The sequence below is a fragment of the Bombus vancouverensis genome, chromosome 11, assembly GCF_051014615.1.
Source record: "Bombus vancouverensis nearcticus chromosome 11, iyBomVanc1_principal, whole genome shotgun sequence".
Lineage (NCBI taxonomy): Eukaryota > Metazoa > Arthropoda > Insecta > Hymenoptera > Apidae > Bombus > Bombus vancouverensis.
The window spans coordinates 7,670,625-7,698,467 of record NC_134921.1 but is presented as its reverse complement, the minus strand read 5'-3'; the positions used below and the strand labels follow the sequence as shown (position 1 = coordinate 7,698,467).

At 43.4% G+C, this 27,843-nt stretch overlaps 1 protein-coding gene across 1 annotated transcript; it reads right to left on the bottom strand.

Annotated features, from left to right (window-relative positions):
• Nucleotides 1-2,787: 2,787 nt before the first annotated feature.
• Nucleotides 2,788-26,603, bottom strand: LOC117153184 (uncharacterized). The gene is made up of 2 exons (XM_033326957.2): nt 25,646-26,603; nt 2,788-5,976 (listed from the first exon to the last, which is right to left on the bottom strand). The coding sequence occupies exon 2, from the start codon at nt 5,965-5,967 to the stop codon at nt 4,813-4,815; it is 1,155 nt and encodes a 384-aa protein (XP_033182848.1). The 5' UTR covers nt 5,968-5,976; nt 25,646-26,603; the 3' UTR covers nt 2,788-4,812.
• Nucleotides 26,604-27,843: the final 1,240 nt, after the last annotated feature.

Here is a 27,843-nt window from a genome sequence, read left to right as displayed (position 1 = left end):
TATCGAGGGATGAAGAGGGTAATGAAGAGGTGTTGAACCGTATCCCATAAACCCCCATCGTCGCGAGAACCAAGGGTCTCTTTGCATAATAACTTACAGTTTGCTCATCAGTTACGGGTTTTAACCAATTACGAGGATATTAATAGGGGAAGTTCGGCGGGGGTAGCTGGATACGATCGTGTGTCCCAAAACACAGGACACACGGGGGATGAGACGCATTTTACGTAGCTCTATGCTATATCGCTCGCATCAAGGGATTTACGTGTGTCCCGCTGTGTCGCATTTTGCCCTGATCGGAAATATTTGCTTGCCTGTGTTGATATTCGCCTGATATTCTGTCTCGTGACGCCATTCAACACCTTATACTATATTTTATATGTGGAGGATTAGTCGTTATTAGGTTGAGCGAAATAACGAGAGCGAAATATTGCTGTCGCAGTCCGTCAAATATATTTTTGAATAAATAAATAAATAAATTATTTACAGACGAATTGTGAACCGTTGGTACAAATATAAGTTGCGGAATAAATACTCGATAAATACTCGGAGAAACTCTGTAGATCACTTCGGTACTCGTTTACACACGTTGATGCTCTTCGATACTGTTCGATTACTCTCCCGCTCGCGATCGCGTCCGTTTATTTATACTGGCCGGGGGAGAACCGGAAAATTTGAATTCGTCTACGTTTGACGGTTGTATGTAGCGACATTGTTTTGTCCGCAGTTTATTTGTTTTTACATTACTCGTAACCTAATGGTCTTGATACTCCGAGGCAAAACAACAACAGGCTCTGAATTGTCCTGACTCGTGTGCCGCTACATATACTATATTATAATCTATGTATTTAATATCCAATAATCTTGCAAATTTTATTAAATAAAAGTACTATTTAAATAAAAGTGCTATTTTTTCAGTTTGAAAGTGATGAAAATTATAAAACGACGAAGATTCTTTTGGACGGAAACAGGAAACGCGAAATCTTTCGTGAATACCGATTAATCTGACGCGAGGAATGCAGGTAGCGAATTCTCAAACGATTTCACGGTTCTACGGATTTAATACGGCGCGCTTTCCTTTTTTGAAGGGCCGAGCCGAAAAACCGGAATCGCGGTAGAACGAGTCAGCCGTAGAAAGGAAGGGCAGAGGCGGTTAGTTTTGTGGTCCCCAATGATCGTCGACGGGGAAGTTTTTCATCTAACTCTCGGTAGCAACGACTCCTGGAACAGCGTGAAGCCAACTCCAGGTGTTAATAATCCTTCTCTAATTGTCATACCTCCGGCCCCGGATAATTCCCATTAAACGCCGCTAAATACTTGTTTGTATACAACCCCCGCTGACCGACGAGACTCTTTTACACCTTTCTTGAAAGGTAACGACGGACTTCCCGTCGCTTTTAGGATGCACCGTTTGTAATCGACATAGAATGATGGTAAATGTTATACAACTTGTCGTCCCATTTGAAAAATGTTCATATTGTCCACATTTTTCTCTACTAAAGGAAGTCAACTATTTTATTTAGTTAAAAAGTATTCAGACTCTAAAACTAATTAATCATTATACAATTTTCGTTTCTGGTTTGCAAAAATTTAATAACATCCAAATTTTTCTCTTCGCTAAGATGGTCAGCTAATTCTCTGTTCTGTTTAATTAAAAATAAACAAATTCCAGTTCTAAAGCTAATCAAATAGAATAAAATTGTCGTTTGCGAAAATTTAACATTACCTAAATTTTTGTATCATGCTTTCATCAAAATGTCAAGTAATTCTATATTGTGTTTAATTAAAAAAAGAGAAGTTTAATTCGATATATAAATCTAATCAAATTATCGAAACGTTGCATGTTCCTGGAACTACTGTAATCCACGTCGTCTAGTATGAATGCAATTTTACAAGTCAACCCTGAAACACGAAATTCCTTGTTGATACGTACACGTCGAACGAGGCATACTACAAGGGTGGCACCGTAACGACCGGTGGTGTTTGATAAGGGACGGCAGACTCTGCTGCGATGGCGGTCGGATGAGTCTCGATTTAATGGATAGAGGACAGATTCTACAGATACATCAGAAGGCCGGCGCGATATCTCGCGCGCAAATCAGAACAGAAGCACGTCATCCTCTCTTTCTGTCTCTCTGATAGGAATATCCTCCAACCCCTCGATGTTTCGACCACCCTCTATATATCGATTCGTCTCTTTTCTCACCTCTGACTAACTTTTGTTCCCTTTCTCGCTCTCGTGCGCCGATACTCGTTTCCTATACGAGGTCTCGCCTCTTTCTAAACTAAACGGGACAGATTGCATCGTGTCTAATGGCGGATGATGCTCCCGTGCGGTCCTCTTCCCTCTTTCACAACACTCCTCTTTTTTCCTACCAGATGATATGGTTGCTTCTCTTTTCCTCTTACAGATGACGAGAGATCGGATCAATGTAGACTATGTGCTTAAGGGCCGGTTCTTTTTACGGTAGCCAGCAGATTAGAGATCGAACGAAAGATGCGGCCGAGAGATTAGAACGCTCTTCTACCCTCGTTTCGTACATTACACCGGGGTTAAGCCTTCTTTTCTCGCTTCTGTAGGCCAATCGATGCTCTTAACTGCATTACGACGGCGTTGCAAATTTTGTTGCACCTCTATAAGTCTCTATAAAACGATATTATACGTATGAACTCTTTTTTGAAAGATTGTGAAGGATTAAAGGACATGTAGATACGTTAAATGTAAGGTAATGATGTGTGCGAAGAAGGTGTGAAATGAGACGACCGGCGATTCATTGGTATCGATGATTTTATTGCATTGGTTCGATTCATATTTACAATAGGGGACACATACATATGCATTTTCATCTACTCTACCGATTATCTACATATATAACGTTTCTTTATTTTCACCGTTAATCATGCTTAATTAATTCGCCTCGTCGTTAATGGCTGCTTATCTAGTTCGTACGGTAGAAACATGAAATACGAATCGATTAAGTTCTCCCTGGAGGAATCTGTTTCAATTGCGTTCGAATATATTAAACTCCGTTCCAAAAAATAAAAAGGAACAATAGTAATTGAAGAAATTAAGATAAACTAGTGGAGAATGCGTTTAATTCCCGATAAAATCTTCTGCAAACTAAAAGAGGAAGAGAAACTGAAATAGTACGATTTTAAAAATCATAAGAGGTAAATAAAAATGCATAATGAAAATGAAATACACGCACGAAAACAGAGAACAGCGAGCGACTGTTCCCTTCGTTTTCTCTATTGCAAAAGCTCTTAAAAACGACCGCGTGTAACTCGATGGCCAACAATCGATCGCGTACCTAAGCGTTATTTTACAACGGATATTAATTAATGGCCAACGTTTTCTGCACGTTCTCGCTACGCGTCACTTAAAAGCTACTATCACACCGATTTATACATTTCGCCTAAGTATAGATAAAGATAATGCGTCCAACGTGTCTGTACGTTGCTCTACGCTTATTTCCGCAGAAAAGCTCCTATGCGAGCTTTCGCGCGAGAGAAGAGAAATGAAAAGACGCGCCTCGATTCGGGCGAAATTTTCTCCTTCTCATCTTCTCGTTTCGATCGAATCGTCACGACGATACACACAACCGTTACACGACTTTTCCATATCGCTCGTTTTTTTTTCTCTCTCTTTCTATCGTCGATAATAATCCCTGCGCACCGACATGAATGGCGCTGTAACGAAATCACTCTCTGTCACAGGTACAAATATTTACAAATATTTACATAAATAAGTAATCATCTCTCACAGGATACCACCGATTGAGCTTTCATGCGACGATTAATCCGATGTCATGGGGGACCCGCTATCCAATATAACGTTCGTGCCAATACACGTTTATATATCCCTGATTCCTCTGTCTATCTGTTGATTTACCTCCCAGTGTAGTTTATTTCGCTCTATACGACCGATTATTTGCGTTCTCCAACATATTCAATCCGTGTTTTGCAGCTGGCAACTGCTCGTTCGGTTAAAATATCATTGTCCTGGCAGAATTGTCCGCGACGAATCGTCTAATTCGATTATTCGTACTGTTTGCCCTGCATTTTTACACTCGCCGTCGCGTTGTCCGATTCCGATTTTCCAAGTTAAGAATATTCCTATCTACCTATATTTCCGTACCGGGGAAATTTGTCTAAATGAACGCACCTATATCGTTGTTTGCCAGCTCCTTCTCCCAAAAGACTTTTATCTATGTTTACTTAACATAGAACAATTTTAAAACGATTTTTCTATCTATTACGGTTTTGTGAATCGTTCTCAATCGCTTGATAATTCGCTTGGCAATGGTGATCGAGAGAATTTTCAATACAGATGTATTTATTTCGGTGCTGAAGTTCTGTCTGGTTAAAAAACAGTTTCTAAACAAGGTATCCGAAAGAAATTGTTGGAAATGATTTCGTTTCCTGACGAAAATGACCTGAGACTAGCCTTAAGATAAAACAGAAATAATATCCTACAATTTGGATGCTGTAGATGAGGTAGTTGGTTGTCTCGAAAGGATGCAGTAACACGTACGTACACGTTCCCCATTTGTCGAAGTCTCTGCCGCGTCTTTGGTATCTCTTCTTAGCCTCCGTATTGGAAATAACTTACTTTCATCGTGAGTACCTGACGATTTGTATTCGTCTATTTCCAGTTTCACCCTCTATATGCGTGTTTTCATCATCGACATCTTCCTCATGGAGGTCTCTTCATTTCGAGGGTTGCGTCAACTGGCCGATGTCCCCCGTGTAACAGGGTGCTCCGAGGATCAAAGGACACTGTGTCTTCCTCGGGTAATTAATACCGTCGCCTTGTCACAACATTTTGCTGAGATAACTCGTCGTACCAGGCGGTGGTAGCAAGAAAGGATTGACGAACGAATGGCCACCGGCTCCGTGCTGTACCGACGCGTAACCAGACTGTTGATTGTGACTTTGCGATGAAGTACCTAGGCTATTTAATACAGGTGATCCGGTATCGTGTAATTTTCTCATGTGTTTTTTCAAATCGAAATTCCTACAGAATCCTTTGCCGCAGATCTTGCAAGAAAACGGCTTCTTGTCGTTGTGAGTATGCATGTGAAAGGTCAGATTGTAGATCTGATGGAACGCCTTGTTGCAGATGTTGCACTTATAGGCCTTTTCGCCACTGTGCGTCAACTTGTGATTCTTGTAGTTCCCCTTTTGATGGAACCCCTTGCCGCAATACTCGCAGACGAACGGCTTGTAATTGGCGTGGATGCGTCTGTGGGTGTTCAGTGTCGAGCTTCGGTTAAAAGCTTTGCCGCATGTCGGACATTTGTGCGGCTTCTCCGCTGTGTGGATGATCTTGTGCCTGCACAGGGTGCTCGCCTGGCGAAAGCCCTTGCCACAGATCTTGCAGACGAACGGTCGAGCTCCCGTGTGAACTGGCATGTGTCTGGTCAGATTATAATGTGCGTTGAACACCTTCCCACATTCGGGACAGGTGAACGTTTTCTGTTTGTTCGTCGTGTTGAGTTCGTTGTTCCGTGGTCCGGGACTCTTCTTCTCGCGTTGGCTCTCGGCTGAAATCGCTGTTAAGCTCATTTTCGAGAAAGCTTTTTGAATGGTGGTTGGTGGTGGTGAATTCTGTGGAACGGTGGGTGTAGTGGGCGGTGGTGCTGGAAAGGCACTCAACAACGAATTCGGATGATAATAGAGAAGAGAATAGGGTTGCAAGAGATTCTGGTGCCTCAACGTTGGCACGTATTTCTTGAAGGCCGATTCCAAATGCGCGGAATAAGTTAACGAAGGAATGCTAGGCGGTGGAGGTTGCGGCGGTGTCGTTTGTTGATTATTGCTCTGCTCGGTAAGACGTTTGTCCGGTTCCATGATTTTAGCGATGGAGAAGGTCAAGTTCTTGCAGGGCGCGGGTGAAGTAACCCTCTCTGGCGGAAGACTGGTCGGTGTTTCGGTCGCCATTGTACTGCCGGTTGAGAACGGTTGCATGATAGAGACCTGAAATGAAGACGTGCCAGGATCAGTTAATTTTTCCGTGGACAGGTATTGGATTTGTTTTTACGGTTGATAACAGTGACAAACCCGCCCCTATATCTAAAGATCCATTTACAAGTCGATAACGCAAATTTGTGGCGTTTGTGGTACAGATAAATTTAAATCCTCAAATTTTTGTTTCAACAAGCATCCGGGTTTTCAACATTATGCATCGTTACGCAAAGCAAACAGGTTCTTTGAGACGATTATATTTTTTCTCTAATTTAAAAATCATCGATAATTTTTTATAACGAGGATACGACAAATTCAACGACTTATAATTTTACGACTTTAAGAATCCGAGTGGGTGATCAGAAGTAGGAATGGAAGGAGGAAGAAAGAACGATGTTTAAAAATCCATCGTAACCGAATCGACTGATGCAATTGCCGGGATGAGACGTAGTGTACACGAGGCTTTAGCAGTCGTATAATGGGGGAGTAGCCAAATCATGGCGATCAATTTGATGACTCCGAGGACTGTCGTTACGTGGTCGCTACGATCCTCCCTTCGCAGAAGTCTGTTAGTGTTTTAGTGCACGTACACGGAGAGAACTAGCGGAACGGAACCCACATGTCGGCGAATTCGAATGAAACATGTGGTACCGTTATTATATCCACTCAATTGGCCCTCGTGTTGACATAAAAAAAGTACGTTCCGCATTGAACGATGAGGGCTGACAAACGTCGAACGGCGACAAGGGAATGCTGTGTTTCGCACTTCGTCTCCGAGTTAAACGCTGCTAAACGTCGTTTAGTTTCATTCTTCTTTTTCATTGCTTCGAATGGATTTCCAAACAGCATCAAAAGGAAGCCTGGTTATTAAAAAAAATGATAAATCGTTAACTGTATGGGCAACGCTATCGTTCGATATAATCACATATGCATACGCAATTTGAATGTTGATTCGCGCACAAAACAGCATGAATATACAGGTAGCCATTAAGCATGTGCAACATGGATACGGGGAATGAATGGCGGGGCTGAATGAGTCGCGAAATGGTCAGCACAGTTGAAGAGCAAGCTTCCCCGAGGTATCACGGAAGGTTTGCACGTCGAAAAGTAGAAATGTTTGCTCCGTAGAATAGCGTTATGTTTGGACTTGGAATGACGGTTAGAATTGGATAGGACTACTGGCTGGTAGCTTCGTAATACACTCGCTTCTGTCTCATCGAACTTTACGATTCTCTTCAAAAAAGGAGGGAAACCCCAAAAAACCAATGAATCTTACGCGACAAAAAATTAATTCGAAAAATGTAAAGTTAATAAGTGTGGTAGAACGAGAAAATTTCAGAGAGTACGGTAAAATGTTCGATATCAGAGAGAAAGCAAACGTGATGTTTAACCACGATGAAAAATGCATGCTTCCAGAAACGGTGGAAATACCGAACTCCCGTCGATAGGGTGGAATATGACGCAGTGGTCCTGCCCAAAAGCTCCGCCCATTAGCTGGTACCTTTCGATTGTCCCACAGCGAAAGGCAGCCCTAATAACCGGGGAACAAGGAGTGGAAAAGCAAGACCGGTGTGAGAAGCGAGACTCGAGAAGGGAAACGATCTCCTCGCGCACCCCCGAAACGCCCCTATGACCTATAGAAAACCGTAGACGTCGACTTCATCGCCATGGAGCCGAGCAACTGTCGACTTAAATGACAAAGGATATGATTATGTGCCTTCGAGCGCTTCCAAATGCAAGTTACGACTCGTACCCTCCTTCTTCCATGCTAACTTCGATTTCCACCCCCTGTTCTCTCTCCTTCCTATATAGTTTCTTTCGAACGTTTTTCTCACAGTCTCTAACTTTTTCCGTCTTAATGAACAAGTTACTATGCCGTCTATTCTTTGCATTTTTTCTTCTCTGCCTTTACTTCGCTTGTCTTTTTCATTCCCCTTCTCACCCTTACCCTTTGCGTTACTTTCTTTCTTGCTCTCTTCTTCTACGCCTTCTTCTCCTTTTGCGTCTTCTTTACACCATGTCCTCGCTTTTACCATTCAAATGTACGCTCTCTCTTTCTCTTCTACACTGAACGTGTCACACTGACTCCTTCCTTGTCCGCGGTGCTCTAGAGAGGCAGAGACAACCATTCGGTGTATACTCCTTCTCATTCTGGCTTATCGTCACTTGCCGTTTTATAATCCGTCGCAGTCGAGCCGGGGTGAGAAGAAGACGTAAAATGCAGGGTAAACGGTGGGGATGGAGGCGACAGGATTGGCCAACGGATCTATCACCCTCGGAAAAGTGACACGAGAGGGGAGAGTCGTATGGGATGTGGTGGGGGTTAGTATTGTTACAGTACTTAACGAGCGGCCGAGGTAATCAGTGTTGCTCCTTGCGGCAGCCGACAATTCTACCAATTTACTTCAATATCGACTGAAGCATGGCCGACCCTACTCTGGGACCATTTTGCTTCCTTCTTGCTCCATTGGAATCGATCTGCGTGAAATTTGTTAATTTTTCATTCATTCGTGTGCATCCAATATTCATCAATGTTGTACACCAATATATCGCGTAAATCGTTTTTCTTTTTGTTCTCTATCATCTGAACTCCTCCTAAATGTTTTTACAATGACGTGAGATCGATGGGAATTTTTCGAGGGTCGTTTATACGCTTGTCGAAGTTGCGAGTACCAGCGAATATTCGGAACGCGCGAAGGACGTTCGCGTGGTCGATAGAAGGGCTGAAACGATACCCGGCTTTCGTGAGCCACTCGATGAACACGGGAGCACCCCGTCAGGTGAGGTTGGCGTTAAATGTACAAAGTTTACCGATGCGATTACAAATCGTCCGAAGAATTCAATCACCTACAGTAAACTATCAAACGACGACGAGCGAATCGCTGGAACTCGAAGAAAGTTGAAGGAGCTCGAAGAAACTTGAAATGGCTTTGCAAATTTACCCGCCCCGTTGTCGACCCATTAATTATCTCCTCTCCTACGCTCCGGCAATCAACCTTTCATTTTCTTATTCCACTTGCTTCTTCGTTGTCTCCGCCACGACGATAATCACTTCAGTTCGTAACCAACTACCCTTTGATACAACGTTCAACGCAAGAAACATCAATAAAATGTGTAAAATCGTAATGTGACATCGTGAAAGTAGATCGACACGTTTATCAAGATAAAATCAGTTAACCCCAAAACGGTAAGCAGGGATGATTCGAAACAGCGAGACTCCCCAATATGAACATTCCAAATCGGAAGGGGTGAAAGTGGGCGGATGGGAGTTTTGCGTGTACAGAGTGCATCAATCAGCAAGTCCTTCTGCGAATAATACCCGCTCATGAGGTCACACGGCTATCGCTCTTTTCCCTTAAGTGGCGATAAGGAAATGAACTGAACGAATTTTGTCGCTTAACTTTATTACAATCGTTGCTTAACCATGGATGATAGCGTAAAAATATGTCGCACACTATCACCTGTCACTTTGACAGAGAAAAAAGGAAACACAGGATGTGACAAGAATAAGCCGATTAAAAACACGTTTTCTTTCAAATTAAAAGTTGGTTCTTTACATCAGATGTGAATGAAACGACGCAGTTTTCGCGCGCAAAGCTGCCAGACATTGTGTAATTTTTGTTAGAACGTCTCAAGGTCTGGGAGGCGTCTTTGGTGTGGAAGAGGACCATTAGCTCGAGCCACCCTTATTGTTCCATCCGTGACACCCGGTCTTTCATGATATGGCGCGTGAACAGTTGACATATAATTAGCATTTGGGGTAACGAAAGCTCGACTGAGGATGACAGGAGGCACAATACACACCCACTTGCTTATCCTCCCATAACTCGGCCACAAACCCGCCCTTTCTGTCCCGTACATCCAGCGTATGTCGCGTAAGCCGATTCCAAAATTAGTCGGCTTAGAAACTTTGTAAGGGGGTCGAATTTCTCGACAAAAAATGTATTACTTTTTTCCTTTTTCTCTATTTAAAAATATTTAATATGAAAGAGAAAAGTATCTTGGATTCACGACTAGATACATAATAGAAGAGAGAGCAGACGATAAAAGACGAAACAAAATTTTGTGTTCGGTCGCGAGGGTGGTAAACCGGCCGGAATTTGAATTGCAGTTGTAAGTAGAAACGAGGGTGAAATGAAAACGATCTCGTGCGTTCTTTTTCCCGGGGAATTTAAACGCACCATGACTCCTGATTTCGAAGTTTCGCGTTATGAGGAGAGGATTCGCGGAGAGGGTGATTCAAAGTTAATTGGAGAGTGGTGGTGGCAGAGGCGAAGAGAGGCAAAGAGGAATAAATTGCGAGTCGCCTCGCACGAATCGGAAAGCGGTGGGTACCCCGGTGTTATATTCCGCCGGTATATTCTGAATTAAGTCGCTCAGTTGTGCGCCGTTTACTTTGCTCCTCGACTGCTCTCGAATCGTGTACGGGGGAATGGCTTAATTTTAAGGAACTTTACGGCCGTTCCACCAAGTTTAATTCTATCTGTCGAACAACGTTGCACCGTGTGTTTCCCAACGACATATCCCGATAATGCCTGAAAATTACCTTCCGTGCAACACGACTATCTGATCGTTCTAAATTCGCGAGTCAAACTTCAAGTACAGTTTTGGCAACATGCGTGGAGATTAATGGAAATATTGAGATACTATGAATTTCTCAGATTCAGAGGAACATCGTCGTTTACAGAAAAAGAGCTTGGCAGAGACAAAATTTCAGTAGGAAAACTGAGAGCTCAACAAAAGGCGCATTGTTTAAAACGAAAACGAAGTGATTCCAGAGAGCCCTGCGTATGAGCAAGCGTGCAAGGGTCGAAAAAAAATTGGCGCCCACGTGCGTGGCTGTATGAATACGAGCGGCTTTCCAAAATGGCAACGAATCCCACTGGGCTCGATGCATCTCGAATTCACATAGTTCGACGTATCGTCGAGTCGAGCATGGTTGGCGGGGGGTTCACAGCTGCGCAGTCTACGGGGGTTTATTACCCCTCGACTCGTGGCGTTTCAACTCCCGGTTGGAACACCTCGTTATCACCGATTCGTCCTTCTCGTTTCTGCCCTTGAGTTCAGTCCTAGTATCCTCGTTGGCTGTCAACGGTTTTTAGACTTTTTCTTCAAACTAAAGGAAATACATTTCTGTATAAATTTTGCCATTTATTGACTTTAGCAATATTCTTTGTCAAAAACAGAGATTCACTATCGTTGAAATTACGTTTACGAGAATTACGAGAATTGGAAAGAATGAAATTAATGTATTAACATAATTGTTCGATCTTAATAGTTTCTAGGCTATTGATTTATAGAAAAACAAGCACGCAGGAGGCCGTCCATTAAGTATAAAGGTGCACACGTGCCGTTTGGCTACGTGAGTTCACGATCGCCACAGCGGGCGCCTCGATTCACCGTCTGTGCGCGTTCATTTTGCATTTTCGGCGTCGTAGCTGCACCCCGCTGACAATGGCAGCGTAACTTGAGATTGTCGGCCTTCGTCAAACATAATGACGATCGCCAACGACGATCATAATAGTCTCACGGAATAATAAGTGGGATAAAAGTCAGGAAAACAATTGGTACCGCCATTGTCACTTCGCGGCCTATTCAGTCACCCCACAGACGGCCTGTTTGCGTTGCGCTCGTTTTGTCGAGAAACTCCACGGCTGCGATGGGAATCGTTCATTCTCGCAATGGGAGAAATCAAATTATTATCGACTCGCTTGAGTCTATGATCGTTCGGCTTTCTGCGGGCTGTAAACGTACAGTGACTTTTCAGGAATCTTTTCAAGCAAAACATACGTAGGATCAAATCTTTCACGTGATGTAAAAATACAAAATTATGGCTTATCGCGCCATAAAGGATTTTTTTGACGTCTTGAAAAATTTGCTCTTAAATAATACTTTAAATAATTACACTTTAATAATTTCACGATGTCTAAAATAAAATATATAAAATAAGCTACCTATGTACACAAAAAGTATTTTCATTCTTTATCAGATCTTCATCGTACCAAATTTTTGTAGTTATGTAGAAGTACCTATTATTAAAAATTATATAAAATTTCATATATTTGGATCTCAATAATTAATATATAGTAGAGGCCTCGAAAAACGAATCAATTCCTTATCGCAGTCGAGTTTACGAGTCTTATAGAGCTCTGTTTCTCCATTCATATTCCCAACCGTCTCCTCCCACTTCCCTAGACAATGTACATTACAAAAGAGGTTTTTCGTAAGGCACGCTGCGTACACACAAACGGTGGCGTACGTCTGCGAGCGCCCTTCCGCCGCTTCCGCTCACGCTATTGAATCACGATCACGATTTTCGAAGGAAGAATGGACCAAATTCGACACCAGCGGGGGGGTACTGCAAGGATGGATAGGGGTGGCACCGGAAGTCTTGCGTGCCATTTGCCTCGTACGATATACTTATCCACGTCTTCAAGAATCATCGGATGGTGAATGAGGGAGTATCCTTGAGTGGCGCGTGCCCTGCCGGATGACGAGTCTATAGTTCACCTTTAAAATGATCAGCCTCGGCGGTATCGTATTTTCCTTTGAAAGAAACGGAATGCCAGATGACAGAACACGCCTCCTTACCAAACGTCAAACGCTTCGACTAAGCTTTTCAAATCTCTTCTAACTTTTCTTAACCCTTCTTTCTTTTATTTTAGAGTGGCTAATGACTATGGTTTCGAAATTTATTTGCCATCACCATTAAAAAAGGCTTTAGACATCATTAAACATTTTGAAATGTCTGTCCTTCGATTATTTTTAAATCTTCTTAACATGAAACTACTGGTGAAGTATTTGCACAATGAATCACGGTAAAGGCGAAGGTTATTTGAAATAATTTAGCAAAGGACCGACTGAAATATTTGGTTATCGAAGAGTAAGATTAGCAATGAGATAAGAGAGATTAGCAATGTGCCATTTTCACAACGCTAGGAATTGCTCAAGGACGTCGTCGTTCCAGGGCCATCGACAAAACCGTGAATTTAATACGAGGATAGAGTCGAGACGAAACACCGTGGCACGTCTCTCCTACTTTTCCAGGATAGCGTACGATCGAGTCGAAGTTTACCGTCCTATGCCGTGTTTCTCGAAATCGCGAAATAAATTTCCTACGGCACGAACGAGCAAACAAGTCGAGCGAAGGGAGCTAAGGCATGAATAGTCACACGCAAATCCCGTCACGGCTATTGGTTCCTTATCAGATATCAGTTATGTGGTCGATTTGGGGTGCGTGCAGCCTATTACATCTGTGATCCATTGATAAGCACGTCAAATCCGCCAACAACACACTCCTGGCTGGGCGAACCGCCATTCGAAGCCCCTCGAAACCGCACTTCCTCGCTACTCGAATCGATTACTGAGACCTTCCACGATTGGAGTAGCTTCGATTCAACCTGTCTTACGGCGTGTCTCAATCACTCGTCCCTCCATTCTATCATCGTCCTTCTCCGTCCACGAAATTATGAACTTCTCCCATCATTTTCAAGTTGATCGAGTGCTCTCGCGGATTATGTACAACTTTAATTTATCAGAAATTCATCGATATTATTATTATACCATAGTGTTCAGAATTGAAGTTCAGATAAAAGGACTATACAACCCTTTAAGTATGGCTACATTTTTGTAAACATTTCCCTTTAAACGTTACAAAATGATAAATCTAATTTCATCATCTATTCGGGATAGCTATATTTAAAGCGTTAAGGTTTCAAGCCTTGTTCAATGGGCAAATTTTTCCAATCTTTTACTAGCACTTTAACTATTTAAAAATATTAAATAACGATATACAAAGCCCTATATATCAAGCATGAACTCATTAAATTCGATAACAAATTTTAGACATCGAGAGAAAGATGTGTGAAAGACGTCCTGTTACGATCGTTGATCGCACGTATCCCCTTCTAGGGGTTAAGTGTCTACCGATTCTGACGGGTTAAAGTGTTGGAAAGAACTAGTCCGACGGCTGCCATCTGCCACCCCCAACCCCCGGGGGTTTTTAGCGGAGAACGCAGGAGCAGAGAGTTCGGAGTTCTCGCGAGTGGCTTGGACGGCTCAATGCCTTTAACCGTCTCCTGGCCACCCTCGAGAAATCACCCTCTTCCTCTCTTCCTGTCTGTCTGTCTGTCTCTCTCCCTCTCCCGTCTTTATCCTACCGCGAACCATAACGCGAAGCTTTTCATACAAGATTATATGGAATATTACGTATTAAATGTCGCAATTCGCTTTCTGACCTCACCCGCCTCTTTCACGTTCTCTCTCAGCTTTCTCCTTTCGTTCTCCCAACGTTCAAACACCAAGGAAAACGATAAGGGAGAGACCCTTGCGGAAATGGTTTACTCAGAAAAATTGGAAAAGACACACAGCATTGAACGGTCTGTTATATTTACTCGCGAAACGATCCTTGGCTTTTCTTCGCTTCTCAAGGATCTGGGAAGGAGAAGACAGGTCTCGTTTCAGCGTCGAAATGAAAAGTGCTTGCCATGCGTGGTCGAAAAGCAATCGAGACTCTGTCTGAGTTGATTCGTTTGGACTTTTTTCTTATAAGTAAAGCACAGAGATTTATGCATTTGCGGAGAATCTAAAAGTATGAAAATACACAGAATGCACGTAAGAAACGTATGAAATATCTAAATTACAGTAGCTACTCGTTATTTTTAATCTGTGCGTAGAAATTATTTCTTTATTTAAGTTCGTGAAAATCTTACTTTGCATAAACTTCAAGAAACTTTTCTTACATCTTCTAATTTCGGATGAAATAATTTACCATTGAAAGGGTAAAAATCCTGATTCCCTTTAACGATAAATCTACTCTGTATAGTACAACGAGCGACGCAGGATGAAAACGGGATGAACGAAGACGGAGAAACAGCCATACGACACACAAAAAGTGTCGTTCGTACGACCCACTCCCCCAATTTTGATCGAGCTCGAAGCAGCTGGCTCGGCTCGTGAATTCCATTTGAATAATTCCATGGCTCTGGCGCGTGCCGACGCTTCGTCTGGACCTTCGGCTCGATCGGTCACGAGATTCGTCTCTTTCCTCCGTGTCTCGAATCTCATTGGTCCATCGTAGTAAAGACACGTGGCCGGATGTCGGTCTATTACCTTCCAAGGGTTTCCGCCTGCTGATGAATAATACCGTCTCGCCTCGTACCGAAACGCTCGTCTTTCGATCGATCCTTTGTTCGTCTTTACGCTCCGTCTTGACTACGCCTGGCCGCAAAGGTGTGCACACAGAATTCGAGATCGCTCTAATTTCATCTCTCGTAGGAACTACCTTTGTCAGATTAATTTTGCAGCCTCGCTTTTCGAAATCGGCTTTCCAACTCGATGGCTCGAGATTTGTTGATTAGAGAGAGGATTCATCAACTGAACAGGATAAGAGGTTCATCAATTGGAGAGATCAGCCATGTTTAAGTCATAGGTTCATTTTTGAAGTGTAGGTAATATCAAAGAAATGAGTAAAAAAGGACCATAGCTAAGACATTTTGTAATTTAGAAAAATCATATGTTAATTCTGAATCGTTTTAGACGAAAGAGTTTTCGATTGTAGTGATTTCTGAGATTTGTAACAATTAAGCCAAAGATCGAATCAACGACGTCGGTTGTGAGAAATCAGGCAAAGCCCTCGAGAACCGAGCGGTCTTTGCTCTGTAATCGAATTCAATCCGAAATTTGTAAGGACGAGGAAGAGGAAGCGAATAAAGAAAAAGACGGGGTTGGTGAGCCCATAATCAAAGTGACCACTCGACGATTTATGTGATAAACGGGTGGTAGGGCCGCGGAAGGGGGATGTGGTCTACGTCGATGGAGGTGAGAAGTTTATTTAAGACCAAATCATCCTTCGTCGATTAAGGTAAGAGAGGGTGCGTGCAACGGGGCGACGGGGATGACGTTGTAAGAAGAGAAGGGAGAGGGCGGTACGTGTTATTGCTTGTATTGTGGCGCAGCCCCTCGAATCGTCAGTAGGGGTTGGTTTTAGTCGGCAAACTCTCCCCGGAGACTTCCAAGTTCTCGTTGCCGTTAAACGGGACGCTAACATGGGGACTCGAGTGAAAGCTACTTGTTGGCCAATACCAAGAAAACACCATGAAATATCTCATAGATAAAGAATATTTACCGTGTTTCTATCTTTCGCCAGTTTCTTCGTACCATTTATCCGTAACGTGAACTTGATATCTGCTCTATCGAAAAATTAATCATTCTCACAAATGGCAAGACCGTTTCTAGAAGGTCGACGAAATAAATTCCATTGCTTAAACACCGGGAAATCTCCAGTTTACCTTGATTCACGCTTACGGCTCACGAAATAAGCGTTAAAAAGTCCGGGAACCCTCGAAACAACAAGGGTCTCGAATAAAACTCGTTTAACAGATGCACATGCCGCCTTTACTCTCTCAGATAGACAATCACGAAACCGAACTGACAGGCAGCAACAACGCGAAAGGATATTTTTCTGCAGCAACCGTCTGGCCAGATCGATATCGTCTCCTTAACATGCCCGTAGCAACTTGTCCGCGAATAATTTCCTTATCTCGAGGGCGAGCATTATGAGCCCGTGCCTGGCCCCGTAAATATTTTCTGTACAGGTTTCTTTCTCTTTCTATTCCTCCTTCTTCTCGCTTTTTTTTTCTCCTTTACATAGAAGCATTCCACTTCTCACCTTCGCAGCGGGTGCCTCGTCGAACCGAAATTTCCCCGACTCGACCTCGTTTGCATTAATTATCCTTCGCTGTATTCCGTCTTGCGCGTAATTGCGGATGCACACGCACGCTTCAACACACTGACTCACCCACGCGCATACACATATACTCACACACGGCAAACGTCGTCCAACCGTACGCGTTTATCGCTGGCATAGCAGATATATATCGGGTTATATCAATCTTGCTAAGTGAGCAATGCATATGCTTATGGCGACGGAAGGTTTTCGACAGGCGGCAGAGAGGAACAGAAAGACGGAGAACGAGCGAGAGCGTGGGCGTAGAATGCCCACTGGGCATCCTTCTTTTTATGCATATGTATGCATATGTATGCACACGCATGCAACACCGGCCGGATATAAACACCTGCCCATCATGCTCACCTATGCGTCCCGGTCTTCGTCCACGTGTGAAAGGCCCTTTAAATTCTAACGGGGGAGGTCGGAATATTTATTGCCAAAGGTGCTACCGCGAGCGTTTATGATGCACGGTGAATTAACGATACCAATTAGCCGCAGACAAAATCGACATTGTCGCGTTATCTCGCACCTGATGAGAATTATAACAAGCTTCGCTTGCATGCGTTCTTCATCGATTGGTATTTATGTAAATCCCCTTTCATAACTTTATCGAACATGATTTTGATATCCTGATAATATACGAGGATGCGAATGAACGCGGATGCCGAGATCGTTTAGTAAAAAAAATTATCAGTTGCCGTTTTAACGAGAGTGGATTCATCCTGGTCCGTCGAAGCTGATAGTCCACGAGGACACGAAAAAGAAAACCTCATCCACGTTTTGAAAAGCACTCAGTTCCTGAGCAGCGAATCTTATCTGATGCCGAGAGCTGATTGATATCGCGATATAGCCCTCGAGAGGGAGGTTTGAGTCTCATCCACCATAAACCACCCCCATCGTCAGCTTTATGAACTGGCTGCGGAGGCGGGGACCAGTGGTGAACATTTAGTGCCTTCGAGGTAGGTACACATTTAATCATAATCTAATATTTAAAAGGTAATTTCACGGCCTGTTTACTTCGTACGATCCACCCTCTATATCCCGTTGTCAGTTTTTCCTCCCTTCTTGCGTGCACATACCTTCGACCACCATGAATCGTGAGAATTACGATATTTTCGACAAATTGATTCGATTCTATCGTTTTTGTGCTTTTCAGTTAGAGTTACTGTTACTCAAAAAGTGTCTAATACAACGTGTTGTTCGTAGTTGTTTTTTTTTTTCGTTTTGCCTGGCTAACTTAAATGGAAGTGATAGATTAGTATTCGCAGAATAGACACAGAAAAACGAAAAAGCGAAAGGCGATTGTTTGTACCAGGAGAAGTCAGGTATCGCGAGCATATTATAGACACGATAGACACGGCCACGTCCACGTGGCGGTATAATGAAAAAGCTAATATATTCGTTTACCGCTCGTAAACAAGCCGGGCATTGTTATTATCACGGGCAAGCCATTGCGATTAATCGTCTGCCGTTGATTCATTCGGCTTAATTTATACGTAAATTATACCCGGTCGCCCTTTCGGTGCTCAGTGAATAAGCATGAACTTCCGGCGTCCATAAACTTCTGTTACATTCTAGCCGTCCTCTGTTACTTCTACTCGAGCACAAATTTCTTCTTTGCAACGGTGAAATAATTTTAAGTGAGAAAAAACCCGAAAAATGACTTTCTATGGTTAAACAAGTCTACAGTGAAATCAAACTGGAAGAAATAAAAAAGGTAGGGGCGCAGACAAAAAAGAGTCGTCTCGCGACTTCCGGAATTCGGTGTTTCCCATCATATACCGGATCATTTGCTCACAGATACTGTAGCGCGAGTAATCTTAACGATATTTCATATTCATTTCTACCATAGCTATATATAGTCTCGATATGTGCAGTTTCGTGATAGATGATTTAAAAGAAAATGTCGAAGGGACGCATTGCATTGTAACGAAGGTTTCCTGTAACGCAAAAGATCGCAAAATACTTACACGATAATGCACTTTAATCAGCGTGCGAGATATATCGCGTGAACGAGGTCGTCGGCTAATGGAGGAGCGCATAAAAATTAAAATAGCAAATTGGTGACATGGAGGCCTCTTGCATATGCATAGGTCGCGCGAACCTTCGTGTGAAGTTCATTCAAAACGGTTGGTTAATTAAAGTAATCGAGATAATCCGAATAGCCGAGTAATTAGCTACTAATGGTATTTATCGACCACCAAGTTCTTCTTAAACTGTAAAGCAAGGGCTTCCAGTTTAAAACCTAAACTTAATTGCAAAATAAAGTTTCAAGATTTTCAAGAGTAATTGAGCAGAGTTTAAGAGTAATAAAAGGACACGGCAAAAAGATAACGAAGATGAAGATGAAAAGAATTAAAAGGAAATCAAGGTTAAGTTCGATCGAAAAACATAGCGGCTTAAACAGTCGTTAATACGATGCGTGTTAAATTGCATTACATCTGCTTATTAGTCACGGCACGGGCAAGCCGCATGCGACGTTGAAAAGGCAATCGTGTAATACGTCATAATTTCCATAGCGTGACTGGACACTCCTCCGGTGCCCTCCATGCAACATCACGTTAACACCTATACATGGGAATTTATTATTTTCCCGTGTCTTGTGAAAACATACCTCCTTGCTTCGCGTCTTATCTGCTCTATAATTAAGTGACAAGGAAAAAGCAGTTTTCCTTAAACATCAGTTAATTCCTAAATTCCTCCCCAATCTTCTCCACGTCTTTTAATTTTTTAAGCTATAATATAATGCGTATGGAATAAAGTATCGAGCAAGAAATACAAACAAAGTTTCTTCTATGTACATATATAATTATTTTCAACGACGGAACTCATAACTCTTAGCCTCCATTCTAACTCTATAGAACGTGTCAGATACATTTTTTCTAACGCGATAATCATGCGATAGCGGAGCTTCTTTCCTGGCCAAGTGGCATCTTTTTTATGGCTCGCATTTATTCCCTAATTAAAATGAAGACCGTGCGGGTGAAGTATTTTTTACACCACTGCTTACCTTCACGCGAAGTCGAATGAAGGAACTTTTCTTGCCACACCGATAAATAGTCCAGATACACATTTCGACGCGGCGAATCTCTTTCCTCTACACGCTGGAACGCGTTTATGGAAATGTTCGGCCACATTGTGGCGTTCCGGCCAACGGGTTTCCATTTGTGGATGGCAACGATTTTCTCTTTCTGTCGATCTGAAACTAGCCGACGTGAAGTTCAAAATATCCTTCACGACTACCGTCTTTTTTTTCTTTTTTTTGCTTTCGAAACGCTTTTTACAGAAATGGTAAGAAAATACCGCCTGCGAGGAAGTCGAAACGAGGTTTTACCTAAAGTAAACGACCCGTGATGATCCGCCAGAGTTGCATCACCTGCCCACGGCTCGTATATATTTACTATAAAGTCCGAACTCGTCGCAAGTGAGTCAAATTAATGTCTTCGTTCGTTTCGAGATAGGACAGCGGGGGTTGGGCTGAAAATCGATATCTCTGATCTGGTGTTAAAGACTGGATACGTCGCACCTTTCGTTGCCAGCGAATGTTCGCGCTGATAATGGAACAGGCCGCGAAATATCGTCGTTCGATTAAAATCGTTTCGAGGAGTAGCTGATAGAATTGCTCGATCGGTGTCACGAGCGTTGTTCTGGTGAAATTCGACGCTGCAGACTCTGCTAAACGGGTAAATGGAGCGGTTGATTAATTTTACATAGATTAGCGAACGAACGGGCCGCGTGGCCGATCCTCGTTTTTCGAAGGCACGCTGAATACACACGATCCTGCCACGCGGAGAACCGAATTAAATTGATCTCGGTGAATTTTTTGTTTTTCAGAATTCTCCGATTGGATACGATTCCATTCGAAATCGCAGAGGAACGACACACGCGTTGCTTCCGCGATTCGTTACTTTTTCCGGTTAGCGTTTAGTGGTCTGCATAGGAGTTTAAAAAAATAGAAAAAAAACATTCAACAAATTACGAGATCGATCTTGATTTGGCGAATAGAATACGACGAAACGAATCGATTGAAAATATCGTTGGAGAAATCGAGAGGATTTGCCTTTAAAGGAGTTCCACTGAAAGCTCAGACTGGGATCATCGAATAAGCAAAGGGCACACTGGTACGATGAAATTCGAGGTTACGCCGAGAGAGGAAGTGGTGCATTAATTTCGAGTTACCCCTTGAATATTCTCCAACCCCCGTACATGTGACCACTACACGACGAGCATAGGACTTGCGAGTAGCAGTTACCCCGAGGTGTTCGGGACGGCTGGTAATTTGTAGGTAGATATACGATAGACAATAACACCGGTGAGGGGCGGCAGCGCCGACTAATTTGTTTATCATAACTTTATCTTGATTTATTGCACCCACGGTGCGCGCCCGTCTCGTAGTGCCAATTGTGCACGTTCATACGCACCCTTTGACGTATTTACACGTGCATGAATTAAAAAACGATGGCCGGAAAAATGCTCGAGCGATCTTATTCTTGAACGATTTCTTCGCTCTTCGACGACTCCTTCGTTCAAATTAAATGCATATTTTACAAAAATTCCGTTCTTTCCTTAAATTCAAAGGCAAAAATTTAAAAAGCTCAATGATCCATCGAGCCGGTTAACAAATTCCCCTGGATTCGTTATCGATGTTGTATCCCACAAATTTTGGTCTCTGCAATTTAATCTTTCAAACTGAACAAAACAACTCGCGTTCCGAACGAGAGATTACACGATCAACGATTCCCCGGGAGCAATTATAGATTCCCCGATTGTTTCATCGCGCGTAAATTATCAGTGAAAAAATGCAGTCACGCTACCTGACCGGCCAGCAACAAGAAAGCAACGCGACAAGATAAAAATCCGCGAGCGCGGCCGGCGCTCGCATCGAGAAGCTAATTTTTTAAAGAGCACAGCGAGAAGGGGGTGCGAACAGGCGGAGCAACCCTTAGCCACGCTCTATCCCTTCCTTTCCACCCTCTGTCTATCTTCCTTCGTTGCAGCTCGATCGGTGTGCACGCAAGGCCTCTGCAAGAGCTTCGTGGCCAGCTCGTATTTCTCACCCTCCAACAAGATACCAACCACCTTTAGCCCCATCCTCGACCTCGCGGCCACACGTACTGCCGCACACATCTAACGCACGCATATACCCACACAAAATTCGAGAGGGTAGATAACGTCTTGCATGTATGTACGTGTGTTTCGGTACGCGTAACAGTGCGAGTGTACCGTGCGAGTGACTAACCTGTGGTACACCTACACGTATACGTCTAGAGACAGATATCGTCGTACGTGTTCACGCACGGTGTCCAATACAGAGGCAACATACTAAGACACGAAAGGGTGTACAGGTATAACCGACATCCACCCGCCACGATGTAAGCCCTGCAACGCTGCGAGTGCTATCTAGCTAACTATCGCTGATTCTCGGCGCGAGACGGGTTCACGGGGAGAGGAGGAAGGAAAACAGGCGGAAAGGGTGGTCTTCGGCTCGTGGATCGTTTAAAACAGAGCCTGCCACGAGAACGCTCTGGCGCATCCGTGAAATATTCCGCCAAGAAGGTTCGTTCTTCGATTGGTAAAGGAAGATTGTTTATTGCCTTCAGCATCATATGATATCGTATCAAGGAAATTCATTTTTTTAACGCATCTTTGTTGGTGAAAATTATTAATGGCTGTTTGAATTTGTCGAGAGTACAAGGATAATAATCGTTTTGCGCGAAAGGAGGTGTCAACGAGCAGAAATTTAAACAAAAGATGGAAAGTGCTTTGGCAAGTGACAGGAAATTTGGAAGTCTCTTCGCGAACGGTTCAACCCCTGTTTGGATACTTGAAATACTTAGTTCTGCTCGCGTGATCTCCCTCAAGTTTTAATGTTCCGCCGGTGTCTCTTGGAAGGTACTTTAACAAGCGCGCAACGAATTTTAAAATTCCAAAGCGAAGTTTCTTGGCTGTCGCGCGACGACTATTTGTCAGCAAATTTTTGAAATGAAATCGAAACAAGGTGGAGAAAAGAGAACGTGAAAAGATATCGAGAGAGCGTTGATATTTACACAAGATGATGTTCGACAAATTTGTAACGTCGAGTAGAAGGCAAAGAATGTGGAAGAGTACAACAGAAACTAGAGCTTAACGTCCGGTAAGACCCAAGACTACACGGGGCCTCCTCAAATATTAGCGGAGGACTGCGGGGTCCCCTTTGAACTCGAATCCCCCAAAATTTCTATGGTGAATAATCGGAGACAGCTGGCACGATGCGAAATCAAGTAGCGTAATAATGCCCCGAAACTTCAGCATCCAGAGCGGGAAAGAAATAAAACGAAAAAGAGGAGGAAAATGCACGGGCTCCCTCGGATTCGAGTATCTCCCTCGTCTTACCTCCATTGCTCCTTATTTCAAATATTTACAGAACGAAAATATCGGTTGAAGTTGATTCCTCGCTTCCTCTCGATATGAATTTTCATTCGTTAAAAATTAGCCGAGAAAGAAATTGCTTAAAAAGCAGTCAATTAGAAGAGCAATAATCTCTGATTAATTTACGACCGATATTTTGTTGTTTATAATCCCCATCAAACTCGAATGCCTTCCCCTTCTCTAATCTTTCATTACTTGTTAATTAACAGCAGCACACATCGTCGGAGTAACGAGAAATTTTCGGTGGCAGGTTCGTTTATCTCTGTCAATAAAACAGCGAACGCGGAACACCATAAGGGCAAGAGCATAAACGGGACCAGGATCGACTAATAAAGCGATATCTCTGTATTCGGAGGGATACGTGGCCACATCTCAGCGGTCTGATCTGCAATTACCATCTCTATATAGCAACGTTTCAGCCGTGGCCTCTCGCGAATAAATGACATACACCGCACGCGTGATAGGTATGCTAATCGTGTGGCCCGCTGTAAAATTTGCTCGTCAGCTGCGCCAGTTACGATCACCGACAAATTCGATGCAACGAAATGAAATTGTGCCTTTCTTCCTTCCTGCAATTTCGTCGTGGAACTGCGATCAATTCGAATACAAGTCCGATCTCTTTCTGTAAGATCTTCAAGCATATTAATCAGCAAAAGGACAAACGCATTTCTATAACATCAAATTGACCCGACTATATGATAATTGAGTTACTCGGATGTCAAACTTATCAAAATTTCTTAATTTTACTATTGGAACAATTATTATTTTATTCATTATCAGAATTTATTATTTTATCCTTTAAAAACCAATCGATAAAATTCGATGCAGTCGATCAGCGATCAGGCTTTAAGTATCTCGATTCTAGGTACAACAGATGTCCGTTTATACGAACTTGCTGATGGACAAATAGTTTATATAATTAATTCATATAACAGGAGTTCATCCTCGAATGAATAGATTGAATCAGCAAGAGTTCGTTTAATCAGGCACTAGATAAAATTTCTTTCAAATAAATGGAATTTACATAAACGTAGTTTTGCTGTACCAGAAAAAGTAATCAATTCACGTACATGTGACGCGCGAAAAAGGCACCGTCTAGCGTGCCTCGGATAAAAGAAAAGCCTGAGGAAAATGACGAAGGAAAAAAGAAAGTGACGGAACCGCCCTGGTATCGGGCAGTTTATCCCGCGGGAGGAGCTACGATACAATGAATAAAGAACGAAGCAGCTTGGTCGAGTGAGCCCTATGAACGAGGCCTTATTGGGATATTAATCGTCGTACCAGGCGAACGCCCTGTCCCCGAGTGTTTGCACGAGGTTTGAAGAGGCTGCAACACCAAAGCTGCCTTGCAGCGAAACCCTCTCCGTAAAACCCCCTCCTTTTAAGCGCAACGAAACACTACAAGACCCCTTCTCCGAACCCCTCCAACGTGTTCCTCTTTTCGAGCCCCGTGATACTCGAAAAGCCTAAGTACTACCACGCTCGAATACTGCTCGAATACTTCGGACACGCTCGAACCCCGAGCCACTTAGGTAAAGCTTGCGTACACGTTAGAGGTAGGTAGGTACGTAAGTTGGTAGGCTTGATAGCCGCGTTGCACGAATGCTTCGAAATAATGGGCCGTCGATCGGCCGCGCTTGTTTAGAAAACATAAACCGGGCGAGCTAATTGTTCGCTAATTTCCAGTGCCACTTGTACGGCCACTCGTCGATTAATGCGTCACGGTACGTATACAGGGTGGTTTCTTTCTTGGAGAGGATCTCGTCAACGAAAAAAAACTTTTGCGTGTGTGATTTTCCCTCGACGATACATATTACCGGGCGCGTTGAAAGCATTTCGAAAATGGTCTTTGATCTCCACCGTGCTTCGTCGATCCGACGCTTATCCTGGATGGGAATCGCTCCAATGGGAACAACGTTGATACGGTTTTGTGTCTTGGATTTTTATGGATTTGTTAGGTGCTTTGATTGATTTCAATGGGTACCGATAAGACGTGCCTTTGTAAATCATCGTAGATTTTTTTCAACCGATGTTCTATTACAATTTATTGAAATTTATTGGCGTGACAATTTGCGTGTCCTTGATGGAAATATATTCTGCGATGGAATGTGTACTTGTATCGCGTTAACTCGACAAGATATTCGAGCGCGACGGGCGTTTTAATCCATTTAGATAGCAGCCTGAAGGGAACAAGTTCCTCCGTTTCATCCACTTATAAAATCTGGCTAATTGTGCTATGTCATTCGTATCGTAATCCTCCCCAAATTATTTGATTTTGTACGTACAATCTGACGAAATCTGAATGCGCGATCTACGTATCACTAATTCCCTTTCAAAGATCATAATGTCTCACAACCAGTATCGAGATCTCTAGGTAATTAAATTTCTTCGAGGGCAATTTTTGAAGAATAGCGATTTATATTACAAGTGAATCAATATCAAACTCTCTGCTTAACAAAATTTATCGGGGGATAATTTTTAAAGCAGCTATTTATATCATACTTAGTTATTTATATTATAAGCGAAAATAAATCAAGTACTTACAGAATACGTGAAAATTTAGTAGTAGCCCGATCGAATCGAGTTCCGTGATCTGAACACGTTCCGGTCCTCCGATAATCCTGAACACTTTCACCCAGACAGGACTCCCAGAGCAGAGTTCAAACTTCCCGATGAAGTTGCAGCATCAGCGTCTTTTCTACTTGATCTTGCAGTTCGTTCGTCTAACGCGACATTGCAAAACGAGAAACTTCTTCTGGGTCACCAGTTCAAAGAAGCATCGGAACTCATGATGATACGCGACGACCTTCGACAGGTCGGCATCTACTAGAACAAAGTCTCTCAAATTAGCCATCGACATTATCGAAAGCTCACGATTAATTTTTTCGCTTCGATTTTCGACTGTGCGCCATTGTCGCAGGGACGCTTGACACTGAACCTCTCAGCAAATTAATATTTCCTGTTGCTCTGTTCGATTCACGTTCATCACATCGACGGATTGAACGCCTCCGAACCTTTGGTAGTCTTTGATACGACCCAGGTGTATTACTTAGAGGTGCGATTTGAACTTTTTCACTCCGAATAACGAAATTCTCCGATGGGAAAGTTCCAAAGTTTAGGTTTCAGAGTAGCCAAGCGCCCAAATGTCAGCCATTCCGGTCAATCGTCGCAACCACTCGGCTTCTCCGTTAGGAACGTCCGTTCCTAGAATCCATCGCTATCTTCTATGCCGTCTGCATCCTCCTTAAGCTTCCTTTTTAGCGAAACAACACTGTTGATCGGGCACAGACGATAGGCTCGCGTGTACAGCGGCCGGATGTCGCCTCACCATTTGTCCCGTAATCTCATAGCGAACCAAGCACACGACGGATCACTTCGGACTTTCCTCGGTTCTTTAACAAAAATTTTTCCTCGCGATGCCGTGGAAATGGTTGATCGCTGATCCCTGGCAGATGATCGACGGAGATCACGAACGATCCGTTTGCCGTTGGAGGCGCCGAGTTTGCCGCTGCTGACGTGTGTGCGGTGGCTGCTGGCGAAACCCAACGGAGGTTTCAACTGCAGACAGAAGGGTGAAGGGAGGTCACGAGTCGAAGGTAACAGCAACCACCAATGGGGCGGTACTAGGGGCGGAGCAAAGAGCAACCTAAAAACACGCCCATCTCGTTGCATGATCATAAGCTGCAACACCCCAAGGAATGCTCCATCCCTGTTCCACTCTGTCTCCTACTATCGTTCGTCTTTTCCTCTACGGCTACAGCCGGGCCACCTTTTCTCCCCATTTTTTCCCTCTTTTTTCTCATTCAATTGGGACGAAGGCGACACGAAGCGCGGCGACGTTAAAAGTGCAGGCGAACGACGACCAAGTTTCCTTGCTCGCGTTCGACGCTCTTCATCGATCCCTTTTTCTCCTTTGATCAGCCTCGCTGAGATTACGCTCTGCGATTCCATCGCTTTGCCTTCTCGAGAGACGAACACGAAACTGTATTCCAAAATGGGATTTCTTCGTGCTAATAGTCTCACCAAGTATCTGTCTTCGTGTCACTGATTAAGAACGGTCTTGAGATGCGTTTAAATCTCACTCGTCGACTATACAAACTCAGTTTTTTTTTTTTTTTAATTCAAGGCATTCCATCTCGATACTTCCAGAAGAATGTAATTTTGTATGCTCTTACGTAGAAACATACGGAAAAACTTCCAAAGAGGCGTATTAACGAACCGAGTGGTAGGTGTGCTTATTAAAAAAATATTTGCTTAGAAATATCCGGCGAAAGGTGAAAGCTGGCGGTGAAATGCATTGAAAAGATTCCCGTGACGGTATACGAAGGGTGAGTTGCATCGAGCCTCGACACCGGCGGGGGTTAGAAGCGAAAGGAGAGATAGAGAGGAAGAGAGAAGGTTCGGTTCGAGGGTCGACGAATGAGCCAGCGAATGAATACCGAGTATGGATTCGTGAGGAGCCAATAGGGGTGCACGATGTCCTCCCTCGTTTGAGAAAGCCACGCCAATCGTGGGCGTCCGTCACCCTCCGGGCTTTTCCTGAGGGGTGGCGATGGTAGAGACGCATAGCTGGCTTCAAGGGCTCTACCTGGCTGGCTGATAAAGACAGACAAACCTCTGTCTTCTGTGGCGGATCATGCCAGCTTTGCCAGGCAGACGACCTCGTAGCAACCACACCTCCACCTTTGCATCCACTTTCATTCACTTACAACCACTTTCTACTGACGCCAATGCTCCGACGC